The 17318-nt window shown below is 41.3% G+C and overlaps 1 protein-coding gene and 1 non-coding gene across 7 annotated transcripts in view; both read right to left on the bottom strand.

The window, feature by feature from the left end:
* Nucleotides 1-2341: 2341 nt before the first annotated feature.
* On the bottom strand, nt 2342-2504 carry LOC118591688. Its single transcript, XR_004945984.1, has one exon. It is a non-coding gene; the product is annotated as a U1 spliceosomal RNA (small nuclear RNA).
* Nucleotides 2505-4616: 2112 nt separating this feature from the next.
* The window catches only part of Zdhhc20 (zinc finger DHHC-type palmitoyltransferase 20), a 65492-nt gene continuing 52790 nt past the window's right edge, over nt 4617-17318 (bottom strand). For 3 of the 6 annotated variants that reach the window (XM_036198921.1, XM_036198923.1, XM_036198927.1), the window contains 5 exons: nt 16070-16196; nt 12310-12399; nt 10790-10905; nt 9378-9456; nt 4617-8261 (listed from right to left, as the gene is read on the bottom strand). In XM_036198921.1, coding sequence (XP_036054814.1) covers nt 9416-9456; nt 10790-10905; nt 12310-12399; nt 16070-16196 — 374 coding nt within the window. In that variant the 3' untranslated portion in view covers nt 4617-8261; nt 9378-9415. Of the gene's footprint in view, nt 8262-9377; nt 9457-10789; nt 10906-11255; nt 11301-12309; nt 12400-16069; nt 16197-17318 lie in introns of those variants that run through there. The other 3 variants (XM_036198924.1, XM_036198925.1, XM_036198922.1) reach the window with 2 other exon arrangements.

Raw genomic sequence — 17318 nt, forward strand, 5'->3', positions numbered from 1 at the left:
TAACCAGCACTCAGGAGGCAGAGCAGGCAGGTGACTGAGTGCCAGGTCTGTCTGGTCTACAAAGCTCCAACCCAGGCAGAGCTACACAGTGAGACCCTCTCAAAAACAACAAAACCCAGCGGGGGTGTGGTCCACAGGGTTTACACAAGGGCTTGTGAGGAATCCACCAGAGAAGTCAACTCAGACACAGACTCAAGCCAATAGAAACTCTTTATTAGCCAGCTGGTGACTACACTGGGAGTCATTTGAGTCCCCACCCCCCCCCCCCCCAAACCACACCTGGGTTGACATACTTCAGTTAACAAGAACAGTTAGCCAGAAGCAGAACTACAGAAGCCAAAAAACAAGCATAGTACATTTAGGGACTTGCCCAGAACTCTGGACTTCGACGGATTAGGTCTTTGTTTTCATCTTTGGCAGGTGTTGTTGCCTCTGTGTTGGGTTCCAAGGCCTGAATGGTACTTTTGTCATGGTGTATGTTGTGCTAAGGTCTGGGGACCTGTTACAGGTTCATCATGTAGCCCAGGCTGACCTACAAATTATCTTCTTGTAGTGCTGGGATTAGAGGAAGTAAGTTTTACAAACTTTACTTCCAGCACACATCAACATCTCTACACTTTGGAAGGGCTACATGATGCAGGCACCAAATTCATTTGAAGAGAATGAACCTGGAAGGTGGTGGTGCACACCTTTGATCCCAGCACTCAGGAGGCAGAGGCAGGCAGATCTCTGAGTTCAAGCCCAGCCTGGTTTATAGTGAGTTCCAGAATAGCCAGGACTACACAGAGAAACCTTGTCTTGAAAAGCCAAAAATGAAAAAGGCTGAGGGACGGGCTGCAGGTGCTGCTCAGAGGTGGCGGTTGCTTGCCTACCAGGTTCTAGGCCCAGAATAGGCAACCAAAAAAGAAAAAAAAAAGAAAAAGGCTGAATGAAGGAGGAAAGCTGCTAGCAGCTAGTTCACTCCAAATCCAGGTTCACTCAGCTGATAATCTTCCCGTTACTTACAGTGACCAAATGAAGTCAGTCTAAAGCCTGTGTGTGTGTGTGTGTGTGTGTGTGTGTGTGTGTGTGTGTGTGTGTATTTTCTAATGAGCCATTTCTTACTCTGCCAGTGACCTTCCAGAGCCCAGTGCAGTTTCGATTCTCTCACTGGCTACCCACCATCTCACCATCTTAGACCTACCTTTGCCAGAGAACCCAGGTCCTCATAGGTGTCCATGTCTATACCACTGCCTAGAAGACAGCTAGCTGCTGGGGTTTCTAATCCCACCACTCACCCTCCTTCAGGTGCTCAATAAACAGATGGCAAGGAACCTATAAATACTGCCATTGGGTGATCACGTATGAAGACTTATTTAAATTTGTATTTTCACTTCATCTTCAAGATCTTTCCCGTGAATGCACTTCAATTTTTGTTTTCTGAGACAGGGTCTATGAAGCCCTGTACTGGAACTATGTAGACCAGGCTGGCCTCAAACTCATAGGTATCCTGTATCTACATCTAGAATGCTGGAATTAAAGGCCTACCCAGCATGTTCACACCCAGGGGTGCTCCCAACTTTATGACTAGTTATAGGAAACCTTTCCATGGTTTTTTGGTGTCTCTGGAAGTGCAATGGAATAGAGACAGGTCTCCCTCATTTACTGTAAAAAGCCCTCCAAACAACTAGCTTTCTCTGCTCATTCCTGTATCAATTCATAAGGGCATTAATTCCAGGCTGCATCTCAGGCCTCCATTTAATCAGTGCTACTTCTTAAGTCTTCCTGCAAACTCAATGTTGTCCTTTGATTACTAGCATGACAATTTAGCTGTTTTCTTGGAATAGTTATAACTTTTATTAAAATCATGTGCGCGCATGTACATGCACTGGCTACTTTGCACATTGGCTTCCTGGAACCAAACCCAGGACTTCAGGTTGAAAGCAACAGCCTTTATCTGCAGAGCTATCTCACTGGCCCAGTAGTTTTAAAATAACTGCAAGCCCTGTAGAATCCATGTGCTGTGCCAAAGAGACAGACCACCCTCAAGTGGGTACACAGTGGTCTGGCATCCAACATCGTTTCATTATTGATGCCGACTATCTACCCCAAATTTTCTGTTTGAAAACCAGTGTAGGCACATGGTAGGAAAGTATGAAAAGATAAACACTGAAGTGGCAGCTAGCAATTCCAAGCTCCTCTCTCTGGAAGCAGCTCTCCCCAGGGTTGGTCATGCATGTCTTTGGAAACTACACTGCACATGGGAACAGGAGTGGAGTCAGACACAGGGTACCTCACTCTTCTGTTGCCTCAAACAGTACTGGAATGGATACTGGGTTTGGTTTTGGTTTTGTTTTCTTGCAGAGGAGAGCAGGAATACAGTCCCCACTACCACAAAATATGCAGCTGAGTTTCCTACATTTGGGGGAAATCGAAGGGGTCAGCATATCCAGCGTGCAAAAAATAAGCCTCGCTCTGGGAAAACCATCTTTGTGATTATGGTAAATCCACTGCCAGATAAATATATATAATGAATATTCTTACACAAAGTATGACCCTTAAAGGTAAAATGAGTCAAAGAATGTGAGCACTGAAAAATTTGATGGCCACTGCCAAACCAAACTGGTCTCCTGAAACTAAGGTCAATAAAACACTAAACTCTGACCCTTTTAGAAGACATTTAATTATGTGTATGTGTGTGCCTGTATGTAGGTATATGCACATGAGTATAGGTGCTTGACAAGGCTAGGTGTTGGATTCCCCAGAGCTGGAATCAATCACCCATTACAGGTGCTGGAAACTGAATTCTGTTCCCCTGGAAAAGTAGTATATGCTCTCAACAACTGAGCTCTCTCTCTAGCCCCTGGTTAATCTAGATAAACTGAGGAACTACCACAGAAAAATAAAATTAATAGATATAAAATTCATTACAGTTCCTTATGATTTTTACTGTTTATTTTGTTGGAAGCTATTAGAGGAAAATAAAACTTCAACAATTTACAGTTGATTGGAGTCATGTAATCAGCACAGCAAAATAAAAACAGTAATAGAAACTAGGCGCTGAGGTGGTACCAAGGGTGTCAGCCTATGATGGAGGCCAGGCACTTGGAAAGGTGCTGTGAGATGTTCTGTATGTTAAATGTGTTACTCTGATTGGTTAATAAATAAAACACTAATTGACCAGTAGCCAGACAAAAAGTAAAGGTGGGACAAACCAAAAAAAAAAAAAAAATCTAAAAAAGAAAAGACTATATAAAAAAAGATGCTGTCAGCCTCCGCCATGACTAGCAACATATAAGGTACCAATAACCCACGAGCCACATGACAACCTATAAACTAATACAAATAAGTTAATTTAAGATATAAAATCAGTTAACAAAAAGCCTGCCACAGCCACAGTTTGTAAACAATATAAGTCTCTGTGTGTTTACTTTGTAAGTGAGCTATGAACTGTGAGGCTTGGTGGAAGCTGGAGAGTTTCTCTCCAGCTACAGAAAGGTAATGGAGCTGAAATGCAGCCTGGGGTGAAATACCACTCAGAAGCTATTTGGGAGCTGTGTAGTTGGCTCAGTGCTCAGAAGAGCTTCCCACTCTTCAGGGGAATGGTGGGTGGCTCACAACTGCCTTTAACTCTAGCTCCACAGAATCCAGGCACTAATAGCCCCTTTCCTGTAAAAGCCCCCCCCCCAAAGCTTAAAAAACAAAACAAAACACCCTATTAGTCATGGACACCAGGTCAAAGACAGTTAACCTCATGGAAGTTAACATCACAGAACTGCTGGATACCCACAAAATCCTGTGGCCTCAGAGCTATTAGTTGCTATCCTTGTGTATTTTGGAACACTACCTAACGGTGTTGGTCTGCTGTTTTGAGATAGAGTCTCAACTGTGTATCCCTGGCTTGCCTGGAACTTTATGTAGACCAGACTAGCTTCAACTCACAGACATCTTCCTGCCTCTGCTTCCTGTGTTGGGACTATAGGTGCATACCACCAAGACTGGCCTCAAATCGTGTACTTACTCAACCAGAGGAAAAGGTGTTCACCTCTGTGAGCCTCTCTACTGGCTCTTTCTTACACAAGCTCTTGAGATTTTAATAGTCAAGATAACATCTATTACCCATAATTCAACAACCACAGTTCAACCATTTTATACATCTGGCAGTGGCAGATCCTAAAGTGCCTGGTGAAACAGTCTGTCCGTCCAGTAAAGCCTACTTAAACTTGTAAGGTTCTGAATAAACTAAACCGCAATTTAACCTGCCTGTCTTAGAGGCTGTTTTCAGAAATTACTAAGCTCTTAAACCAGTGGTCCTCAATCCATGGGTCGCGACCCCTTTGGGGGTCAAATGACCCTTTCACAGGGGTCACAAATCAGAAATCCTGCATCTCAGATATTTACATTATGATTCATAACAACAAAGTTACAGTTATGAAGTAGCAACAAAAGTAATTTTATGATTGGGGTCACCAAAACACGGGGAACTGAATTAAAGGGTTGAAGCATTAGGAAAGGTGAGAACCTCTAAACTAAACAATACTTTTATAACAGATTTTTCACACTGATCAAAATGAAATTATTTCCTCATTTGGCAAATATCACTTTATAATGGCAACAAACCATTTCCAAACAAGGCAATATCTTTATCTGTTTATTAATAAAGTAATTATGATTTCTGAAAAAAGTTGTAAAATGTGCACATATTAATGTAGGTTAGGCCATTCAAAATACAGAGCAGAGTCATGGTCCAGGTTCACACAAATGAGAAATAAATACAAGGCTAAGCTACTTGATAGGTAAAGACAACTAAGGTAAACTATATTTCAAACTTGTTTATAGAAAAGCATATTAAATATCACCTTAAATAGTATCCATCTTTTCTTTTAAATGGGCATAGGCTTGTCTATAATCATGTACAAATATAATAAACTAACAGCTTTCTTAGCCCCTTAATACAAATACGATTCCTTGCTTTACATAACCCAAGAAAATAACAGAGTGAAGTCATTAGAAAAATATGGACCTTTCTGAATCTCTATTGAACTTTAAATTTAAAAATACAGCTTAGATCATATGAAATATGAATTTCAGATTTATATCTTATCTGTACTTTTACATATGTTCTTATTAGTTTGACTGCAATGCAAAAATATGATTTAATATCAGATTAGTTAAAAATACTTATCCACAGCTAGAAGTACTAGTTTGTAGAACAAGATGTAAGCTAAGCATATTTCTGAGTTACTGCCTACTCAATGCCCCAAATACACAGGCTCTAACACTAACCCGTTAATATAAATTTGATTCAGAGAGAACGGGAGATCTCATGACTCATCTCAAGCATTACTGTAAACGTCAAAATTTGCTTTCTGTTAAGAATTAAAATTCAAGTAAACACCATATGTTTAATCTAACCTGTTATGCTCATAACACATTGAATCATAACCACTATGTAAAAAGTTTTTAAAAAATCATTCTTATGTGAAGAGAAAACTCAACTTTGTAAACATGTTCATTTCAATGGCTGGTATACTGCAGCTGCTTTGGTTGGCACAGTGACAATGGTCAGGTGCCGCAGGGACTGAACAGTCCAGTCCAGTACCTCTTTACCCAGATAAACCAAGTCTCCTGGCTAATGTTTTTAATGGCAAGGGCAAGACCTGAAATTCAACTTCATTTTCTTCATGAATGTTCAAGTGTTTGAAATTTTGGCAAAGCTTAATTTTGACCTGGTCTCCCAGCTGACAGCAGGCTCAATGCCAGTTGAAATACTGAAGAGCCAGCCTTCCCCGATTCCCATACCACTTGCTACCCACTAATAAACAGCCACTGTTATGTATGAACAGGTTCAGCCTGGACCAGTGGTAGAGGACTTTCCTAGTATGCAAAAGGCCCTGGGTTTGATTCCCCAGCATTAAAACAAAACAAAACAAAAAACCAACAAAATCCAGGTAAATATTTTAGACTGTGGCAAAATGTTGGCTATAAAGGCTACAAAACCAAAAACTAAAAATAGTTTACTATGCTAATAATCAAGTGATCAGAACTCAGAAAGACGATACATCTACATAATAGTATGTTAAAGGGGCAAACTGTGCCAGGTGCATGCAAATCCTCCTATCTAAACTCAGAAACAGAAGGACCAGGGTTCTGCTGAAAGCACATGCAAACTACTGGACTGAGGTTGTAGTTTTGGTTAAGAATTGGTCTTTTCTCTCCTGACTTTTTTGACACAGGATCTCATGTAGCACAGGCTACTTCTGAACTCACTACAAAGCTGAGAATGAACTTGACCTTTTTGCCTCAGGCTCCCAAGTGTTGAGACTGGTATCGTAGATCAGCATGCCTAGCAGTAATTTGTATCTCTCAATTCACTGTTGTTTGAGAATCAAAAATATTATCAATAAAGAGTTGAAAGAAAGAGGAATTCATACTACATATCACTTTAAACCACGGTTCCAAAGCTAACTTACTCCTCTGGTCCAAAGGAAGTTGAGATTCAGAATTAGTGCAGTCAATGACAACTCAATCAATATCCCCAAAATGCAAAGTTGCAACAGCAGGTGTCTTGATTTTCGCAGGATTAGGGAATCACAGCACTATCTTTAGAATAATGTTTGATAGACAGAGGGGTCCAGAGATACTTGGTGGGAAAAGGAAAAGCAAGGTCATTTGCAAACTTCAACACTGGGGAATCCTGAGAGTCCTGTAGCTCAGTTCCCTCAGATGCCCTTTCCTCCGCAATCCCACTGTGTGTACAGACACTGTATAGCCCCAGACCTGCACATCTGAGTGAGGCTTCTCTGCTGTCTACTGCAAGCTATCATGTTAGGTGTATTTCTCTGATAAACAGTCTAAACCGAGAGCAGCATTTCTACACTGTCTTTCTATAGAACACTGGACTAGTCTTCTAGGTACAACCATTCCTGTTAAAGCCATCAGGTGGCTGCGAGGGAGTCAGGCTTAAGAGTTCACATATGAATCAGAGACTGAGAATTTAAAACATAGTGTCTGTGTGCACCACAGTGCACATGTGAATGTCAGAAGACATGTGGGAGTTGGCTCTCTCCTCCCAGCATGTGGCTGATCTCAGGTTGTAGGTTTAGGAGCAATTGCCTTTATCTACTGAAACATTTCTCCAGCCCAACACTGGAATTTGTTTTATTTATTTCGCTTCATCTGAGTGCATTTTCAGTCACTGTTTAAGCTGTTAAAAGGTTCCTGGAAGGTACCACAGTGATTTTTAGACATCATCTAAACTGAAAGTCTATTCATAGCATTCTGTAGCACACATGCTTTTAGGGCTAAGAATCTGCTTCACTGTGTAAAATACTTCTTCTACCATTCTCTCTTTTCTTTAGCCACCCCCACCTATTCATATGGAGCTTTGCATAGCACATGATCCGCTGTGCTTCCAGGCCATATAAATTCCCCTGAAAATTCAACAGATAGTAATTAAAAAGCAGGGAGTACAAAACATTCCTTTTTCTACCATGTATGAGCCTTGGGCACATGCTATACCACATGGCTGTGTTAATGCTCCTTTTACTCTGCTCTTTGGATCCGGTCCCTATGAAACCTGCAAGACTCAAACTCACAGCAAACCTGCCTCAGCCTCCCGAGGGCTGGGATTACAGGCCTGTGCCACTAGGCTTGTATTATAATGCTTCTAACTAAACCTTTGAAGTATATCAACATCTTCAATGTTCTAAATGATTATATTTAGGTATCTGAATCCTTCTGTGCTATTTCATAGCCAATAATAAAAAAATCTTTATTAAAATGTTGAAAAGTATAAAACAGTAATTATAAATTAGTAAACATCTAATTAAAAAAGCAGTATTTCCTTTCCCTTATACAGCACAAGAATCAATGATTTGGATATCATTTTTAGCCACCATTTGTCCCAGACTGACTTCACCGAAGACAACTTTTTAGTTTGTTTTTGGAGTGAAAATCTAGTGGATATTAAGAAATAACTCTACTATTTTAACTCAGGTATTGAGAAATACAAATGCCATGTTAACATGTGAGGATAGCATCTCAAGACAGGTGTTATTTCCAAAGGAAAATTAAGTCACTTTTGAGCTGAGGCAATGCTGCACACATGGACACTAGAAATTAAGGCATCTTTCTACTCTGTAGTGCTTCTGTGGATCCAGCAAACTGTACAAATGCTTCCTTTTAAAAATATATCTTCTGTTATACTTCAATTACTTCATTCCAGCCATCATTTTCTTGCAAATAAAACTGAAAATAGTCCAAAATGTGTTTTTATATACCTACAAAAACAGAAACAATTGAATTATTAGTTGGAAGCCAATTTTTCTATTTCCTTAGCTATTTAGTAAATGGCCGTAAGGACTAACAAGTTAGGAACCAAACTCTTGAGTTCTACAATAACACAGACTTTTGTAAATAGTGAAGACAGAATCACTGAGCTTTCAGCCTACACTCAGGGCACCCCGTCTGGACACCACTTGGACACCATCTGAGAGTCAGCCTTCGCACCCACCTACTGCCACAGAAACTTCAGCTGGGGATTCTACACGAGAAGCACCGAGTGGTTGAATGGGGTAGTATCCACAGATGCAGACCCTGTAGCTGGCTCTTCACAATGAGGCCTATTTGGCCCGATGGAGGCTTAGAACCACTGCCTCTGGAGCCTGGAACTCATTTTATCCTAGGTCTTGGGCCCTGCCTCTAACTGTGTAGGCTCCAGGTCCTCTGCAAAGACCTGACCTCATGATAAGCCTGGAGCGGAGGATGCAGGTGCTCCACTTGGCAAGACCCCAGATGAGATCTTCTGGGAAAATAACAGTAGCCAGGAAGGAAAGGGAATACTAGGTTATAGGTCTGAGACAATGCTTTGTTATTGTGTCTTACAGAACTAACATTAATGAACCCGGAAGCCCTGTGTCTGACTTTAGTCAATCTTCACTTGATCAAACTTCAACAACTAACCAGTTGTTCCTTAAACTAACCAGTAAGGTACTGTTTCCATGCTTTCATGTACATCTTTGTTTGTTTGTTTTTTTGTGTGAGACAGGGTTTCTCTGTGTAGCTTTGGAGCCTGTCCTGGAACTTGCTCTGGAGTTCCTGAACAAACTCACAGAGATCCACCTGCCTCTGCCTCACAAGTGCTGAGATTAAAGGGGTGTGCCAACACTGCCCAGCCTTACATGTACATCTTAACCATTTTCAATTAGTTTCTTCATTAATCTACCAGCAAATGGTTAGTAACATTGTGTTAGAAGCAGTAAGGAAACTGAGATTCTGGCAGAAGTCACATTGCAGCTGTAGGACAGAACTGCTTAATTTGGGTAGTTGAAAAAAATTAGATGAACTATGCAAATAAACTACATTTTGCTGAAGGAAATACCTTTGTATTGTCTTACCTTGCACTCATCAATGGTTAGTTAGGAACAAGCAGCACTCAATTACTTTCTATTGCCACTGTAACATGGTTATTTGTCCCTGCGAACATACAATTCATTAGAAGACAAAAGAAGTAGTAAGTTTCTGGCTAAATGGAGAAGTTATTTACACTAAAAACAAGTTATGTTAATAGTAAAGGTTTAAAATGACAACTATTTTCCTCCTTGTAGAAGGTAGGGAGAAGCAGAGCCATGAGAGAGCATGGTAGGTTTTGTCAGGTTCTCTGTGGACATGGCCGCTGGGCTTAGAAGTTAAGCATCAGTAATTAGCAAGTGCATGAAACACATCTTTACCTAGGAGCCAAATAATCTTAAAGACCCAAAGACACTCATTAATAGATTCCCTTCACTTACTTATGATCTTTTTTTTTTTTTTGGAGCTGAGGATCGAACCCAGGGCCTTGCGCTTGCTAGGCAAGCGCTCGCTCTACCACTGAGCTAAATCCCCAACCCTACTTATGATTTTTTTGACACAAGGTCTCAGTCTACAGCCCAGGATGCCCCAGATTCATATAAGTCTTTCAGCCTCAGCTCACAAGTACTGGAATACATGGGTGTGCTACCATGGCTGGTAAGGGAAAGAAGCCCAAAACACATCTCAAAGCTCAAGCCCCTGCCCTCTCCCCGGAGATCAGAGCTACTCAGACAGTTCCCGAGGTACTTCCTGGAGTTACTATAACTGATCTGTTTTCCTATCAAGCAGATTCCTGACAGTCATCTTACTGTTAGAACCAAGAAGCACCTGAGAGAGCCTGAGAAAGGATTTGGGCTGGTGATGCTGATTCAGTGGTCAGATGACACTGTGAACCCAGGTCTGCAGAAATCCCACTTGGCCTCAGCAGCTGTTCTAAACTGCAGCCACAGTTCACAGACTGGTCATTTAGAAAGGCAAAGGCCTTCTCCATGCCACTCTTTACAGAGTACGAAGTCACTACACCCCCAAGGGAGGTTTCACAAGGAGCCTAGGCTTGCACAGTACTTGTTGATTCTCCTACCTCAGCTTCCCAAGAGCTAGAGTTACAAGTGTGTGCCACCATACCCAGTTGAGTACAATGCTTTCAAAAATTGTTTTCAATTAAATATATACCAGAACACTAAAAAACGTTCTTAAAATACTATTGGGATTAGCCAATGCCAAACTATCCATTTGTGGGTGAAGAAACAGCCCAGCGGCACAGAGAGCAGAGTACAACTCGGCCATTGTGCCTTGTCCTGTTCTTTCCTCGCAGGTCCATCCACAAGCATGGACACCTCATATACAGGATTTTACAGACAGTCTTCTATATTTATTGTCTCAAATATCACACCATTTTGGCTTTATACAGTTCTGTTGAATCTGGTGACTTTCATCTGAAGGGGATGAGAATCATTACCTGGTCTGGTGACTCCTTCTTCAGCTCCATTCTCTAGCCACTGAGACTCACTGTCCAACAAACGGTTTTTTGATTCACTAAGTGGTTTGATAGGAAAAGGTTGGTTTGAGCTAATACTGAAAAAAGGAGCAGACAGTTCAGTGAATAGTTTAATGCTCAATTAAGGATACTTAATAATTAATAAGCAGCAAATTAGTATTCCTTCTCTGAAATATATGAGGAAACTCATGAGATCTTAGCACTCTGAAAAGGCTATCTCCAAGAAAAAATATACCCACAACCCCCGCCCCCCAGTCAAATGACTCTCTGGGCCCAAAAGTGTGTATTCCAATACTGCCAAAGAAACCAGTTAGACTAAGAAACAGCTTGAGGGGCCAGTGGGAAAGGGCTTTTAACACTTGTTAATCGGGAGCTGTAGTAGCATAAGGCCAGGTGAAGAGCTGTCTGTGGCCAGTACAAAAGTTACCTGTCATCTCCCAAGTTCTCTGCTCTCTACCTCTGCAGTTTAGATCTAAGGGGAAAAAATGATTCAGTAATTTATCGTAGACTTATTTTTCTAACTAAGAGAGCCAGGGAGGAAGGGAATGGAGGAGGAAAGGAGGAAAAGGGAGAGAGGTTTGCCAGGTATTTCTTACGGGCCAGCCACTACGCTGGGTGCCACACACGCTCTCCACCCTCTAGGGAAAGGAAACAGACTCACCTGAATGACGTGTTTAGAAGCAGAGTAAATGCTAAAGCGAAGGGTTGGAGGCTTGCGGTGGTGCGGTGCTGAGGCCTGCCCCACCTTTCTTTATTTTTACTTTATTACTTTTTCCCAAGACAGGGTTGCTCTGTAATAGCCCTGGCTGTCCTGGAACTTACTTTGTAGACTAAGACTAGGCTGGCCTCAAATGCTCAGAGATCTGCTTGCCTCTGTTTCCCGAGTGTTGGCATTAAAGGCATGCACCACCACATCTGGCTACCTTTCATTTTTTTGTGTTGACAGAAGTATGAATTTATGAATCAGTTTTCCTGGTGTGCAACTATGTTAAGAAATTTCCTTTAAGATGAATAAGAAAATATTTGTAATTTCAAATTATCATTAACTATTCTGACATTGTAATTAAAACCTAGTTATTGAAATTAATGGTTATTAGAATAACTACTGGCTTTTAATTTTTCTTTAAAAAATACAATTTGGTATAAGCCAATATGAAGTACAGAAGGGAATTTTACTTTCTAGAAGATGAAGACATAGCATATTTACTTGCTCAATAGTTTCCTTAGACATGAAGCTGCATGCACCTGTCCTGATCTAACTCACTCTGCTACTCTCGTTTTCTGGTTCACATGTAAAAAGTGTGTAAGATTAGGCACCTAACACCAACCGGTCCTCCACTAAAAGAGAATGGAAATAGAACTGTCCCTTTTCTGTCTGCTTCCTGGACTGAACGCTGCTGTCTGTGTAGGAACCGCTCCTGTGAACAGGCATCAGACAGTTTTCCAGTGACTACTGAGACACTCGGGAACAAGGAACATACCTTCTGGCATAGTCACTCTGGTGAGTCACGGAAGCTTGTTCGGGATCCATCCCCACAAGGCGAGTTGGAAAACTGCAGCCATCACCCAAGCTGTATGATGAGAAACAGTAGTTATGTGCATACTAATTTAATAACAACGGTCAAGTTTACCATTTGTCTTTCAGAGGCATGGTAGAACTAAATTACTAAGATTTATCAAGTCAGATATCGAGTCTAATTTTGGAAGTTACTGTCTCCACTGAAGACAGCCTTTTCTCTAACTCACATGTACTTAGAAACAATGTCCTCTACGCTGATTAAGATCACAATGCCCTGTTAGCCCTTAACGCAGACAGCTATTCAATTATCTGGGTACCTGACAGCATCATGATCACTGAAAACATCATCCACACTCAAACTGAAATTGCAAAGTAAGTTCCATGTCTTCAGTCAACACCACTGCCAGAATAGCTGGTACTATAGTTGCAGCTCAGTGCTGAGCTCACAAGTAGCTCCTCACAGAAGGCCCTCCACTGGCCTGGTGCTCAGGTACTACAAAACCAATCGGCCAACCAAAGAGCTCCAAACACCTTAGTAAGAACTACAGTTTACCACTGAACAAAAGACAAGCTCCACCTTCCAGCTTATGGATGTCCAAAGAACTACAACATGGCCAGCTGGTCTTACACTCTTGACCCATCACAACTGTGTACAGCAGAGGCACCTCTGGCCAAGACAGAGTAGCTGTAAATTTGACATGTCACCATAAACAATCAGAAACAGACCAGCACACAAATGACTGACTTCAAAACAGACAGTATAGGACAGGGTAATAGTCAAACAAGTATTAAGGGGCTAGAGAGTTGGCCCAGCAGGTAAGAATACTTGCTGCTCTTTCTTGTAGAGGACCCAGGCTTCTTTCCCAACATCCACATGGCGGCTCATAACCACCTATAATTCCAGTCTCAGGGGATTTGAAGCCCACTTTTGATCTTCCCTGGCACCAGGCATACACGTAGTGCACATATATACATGCAGGCAAAACTTGCATATGCCTAAATTTAAGACAATTCTTTTGTAAAGTACAGGGCTAGGGATGGGGAAATGCAAGCAAAGCAGTCTCGCTGCATCAAGGCAACAGAGGAGGAGGAAGCTTTGGGAAGCTGAGATGGCTTGAACCTAAAAGACAGAGGAGAAATCACTATAGACCTATACACAGAACTGTTCCCACAGCTTCTGACAAATACTGTCCTGTACAGGCAAAGTGAGAAAAAACTTCTGGAAAGCTTGCAATGAACAAGTCCAAGCCCTGCGACACTGGACGGCATTCACATCTGACCAGCCAGCAGGGAAACCTCTCTCCATTGAGACTCCACCTTCAGCAGTGCTAGACTTAGCCTTAAAGAAAATGCTACTATTGAGCCAACCTTATAAAGCTTAAGACAAACTCAAAAAGACTACTGTGAAGCCTAAAGAAACTAATAGTGCGCCCAAACCAAAGTCACCAGCTACAAAGAGAGACAATAAAATCTAGACACTGATAAAACCACGTTTAATCAGAAGTCACTGACAATGTGATCAGAACTAAGTACAAAAAATAACCAACAGCAAAGTGAAAATTAGCAGCTTCAAAACTGTTATTAAACATATTAAACATATCCATGAATTTGAAGGACAAATGGATATAACAAAAACAGAAAAGTAAAGCTTTATAAGAAAGAACCAAATCTAACTTATAGAGCCGAGAGACACATCCTCTCAAATTAAACCACTAGATGGGGCTCACCAGCAGACCAGACACCCCAAAAGGGCTTGACTGCACTTGTAACAGTTAAGGACAAGAGGAAAAGATGAGAGGGACCACACACAGCACAACCACAGTATCAAAGGCGGAAAACATAAAAATTTCTGGAGAGTCAGAAATGCTGGTGGGAAGAGGTGGGAGAAGGGGAATAGGCAAGAGCCCCAAACAAACAAAACCCAACAAATAAGCTGTAACAACATAACTAAAGCTACCCCAGGTAAAAACTATTCCGATCTGATGGGAACAGCACATTCACAGATCCAAGAAGCCTGGTAAGCACCAGGTAAAAGAAAGGCCAGGAAGCAGCACTGTTCATCTCTCAACATCAGACAGAAGATCTGAAAACAGGGCTGCAGGGGGTGGCTCCGCAGTTAGGGGCATCAGAGTCTACAGGAAATGGCACGCACAGAAAACAGCCAACTATCACAAAGCTGTGGGAAGCAAGTGACCCACGCAGGCACGGGGCAGTCCCCACAGGGGAGGACACAGAAGAGGCGATGCTTAGCAGCTCCCCAGCTGATGAGAAGACACAGACTCAGCCAGCTGGGTGTGCTGGTGCTCATCTGTGATCCCAAAGCTTGGGAGACAGAAGCTCAGGAGTTCAAGGCCTGGGCCATGAGACCTTGCCTCAAAGAAACAAAACACAAACCAAAAGAAAAACCAACAATAAAAAACCCTAACTTCCACTAATCCCAAACCTGAAAAAAGCCATACTAAATTTTATCACAATAAATTCTGTGAAAGGAGTGATGAACACTCTTAAAATTATTCAGGGAAGACATCTGGAGTGGAAAAAATAAGATGGTCAGCAGAAAATAAGGCAAGCTGGGAGACAGTGCAGCAAAAATAGATAACAGATAGATATAGAGGTAGATAAATAGACAGACAGATAGATATAGATGACAGATAGATGATAGACAGATAGATAGATGATAGATAGATGATAGATGATAGACAGATAGACAGATAAAAGAAATGAAAGCAAGCCATTTTAGGCAGAAAATGGCAATTTCATTAAGGAAAAGGCCCAACAATTCCCGTAACCCCTTTGGAGACAGGCTCTGACTATATGACTCTACAACCCAGACTGACTTCAAACTCATGACAATCCTCCTACCTCAGCTCTCTTAAATCCTGGGATTCTAGTGTGAGCCTCCACCCAGCACACCTACAGACTTCACAAACTTGACGATACACTTCCAAATTGTTTTCCTTCTCTCTGGTGACTGCTGTCGAGATGGCCCAGACTAGCTGGGATTAGGGAGACGTGAATCTATGAATTATCTAGCATGTGTATTATTTATACCTGATGTAAAACTGCATCAGCATCCAGTCTTCTTTAGAAAATAAAGATAAACTGGATGTGGTGGCACACACCTTTAGTGCCAGCCCTCTGGAGGAGAGACAAGGCCAGTCTGGTCTACACTGTAAGTTCTATGCCGGCCAGGGCTACACAGTGAGATTCTATCTTTAAAAAACAGAAAGGGGGGGGGGGGGACAACACACGTACACCACTTCTGTGTCATGATCTATGAAGTGTTTTTTATGTTCCCAAAAGCAATTTATTTTCATTTTGAAGGGCTCTTAAGCCATTTGTATTTTCTATTCCCCATTCAAATGTGTCCTCGTGCTGCATAGATATTCTTACTGTATCCAATTTTTAAAAAAGGGATATATGTTTTTATGTATGTTCAAGATATTTTGAGTTTTCATTTTAAAGAACAATCTCTGGAGGCTGGAGATGGCTCAGTGGTTAAGAGCACAGCACTGGCTGTTCTTCCAGAGGTCCTGAGTTCAATTCCCAGCAACCACATGGTGGCTCACAACTATCTGTAATGAGATCTGGCACCTTCTTCTGTATACATAATAAATAAATAAATCTTAAAAAAAAAAAAAAAAAAGAAGAACGATCTCTGAATCTTAAGTTATTTAGCCAGAGGCAGAAGCTACCACTGATTCCTACATTCTGCAACTTACCTTGAAAATACTGGAACTAGCCAGTATTTCTTTTCATCACCAAAGACTTGTCTCCAATTTTTACTACACCCAAGAGAAAAACCATTTCCATCTATTCCATAAGAAAACATAGGTGCACGGAAAGACTCTGTTTAAAAAGGAAACAAACACAAGCATGTATACACACATGAATAAATCTATTTAAAAATCATAAAGGGACTGGAAAATGTTCATTTTTTTGCTTATGGTTTTCACATGGACAACTATAAGCATAACAATTATAAAGTAATAAGGAATGACAATCATCTGGGATGACAGATGTCCTAATTATCCTGATTGGACTGTTACATTACAGACATGTACTAAAATTTCACCTCAGCATATACACAATTATGTCTACTTTAAAAAAGATAAATTTCTGACTTATTGGAGAAAGTGTATTTTTATTTCAACCCTCTAAAATGACAGGCCCAAATAATTATCTAATATTACTTTTATTTAGTTATTTTGAGACAGGGTTTCTCTGCGTAGCTTTGGCTATCCTAGAACTCACTATGTAGACCAGGCTAGCCTTGAACTCACAGAGACCCACCTGCCTCTGCCTCCCAGGCAGTGAGATTAAAGGTGTGGGCTACAATGCTTTTTGGGAAAAAAAATTGAACATTACACTTTTGATTTATTCCATTTTTGAGGTGCTAGGTATTGACCCCCTGCACATGCTATCAAGTGCTCTCCCCAGTCTTTACTAAAAATATTCTACTTCATTTATCGTATTTCAGTTCATTTTTAAAATACTGGAACTTGTTTACTCTCTATTGATGAACTTCCTATATATTGCTAACAATGTAGGTACTGGAACCCCAACAAAAAAACCAAAATTTTACTAATTTACAGTCTAGAAAACCTACATGTGCTAAGTACTAAAAGTCCTGTGTCCCAGGAGTACAGAAGGACAGCTAACTTTGCAGGACAGACTGTGTCCTAGGGGGTGAGGGTCTGGGAGATGAAGATGGCAGTGGAGGGGGATTACAGACCCAGCTTCCAGCTTCCGGGTGAAGTGATAGAGTGAGGTCCAGGCAAAGGCAGGTGTCACATAAGAGCTGTGCTTCTTTGTTTGTAAATACAAAGCACTTCAGCATCTTACAAGCTGAAAGGCTGGGGCCAGACAGACAGTATGAGAAAGCGAATACAAACTAAGGCAGCCTAGAGCCAAAGAGTCTCACGAATTCTAAGATGAGTCTTGCAGAGCGAAGCTGCACCCTTCCTCAGG

The sequence above is a fragment of the Onychomys torridus genome, chromosome 9, assembly GCF_903995425.1.
Source record: "Onychomys torridus chromosome 9, mOncTor1.1, whole genome shotgun sequence".
Taxonomy (NCBI): Eukaryota; Metazoa; Chordata; class Mammalia; order Rodentia; family Cricetidae; genus Onychomys; species Onychomys torridus.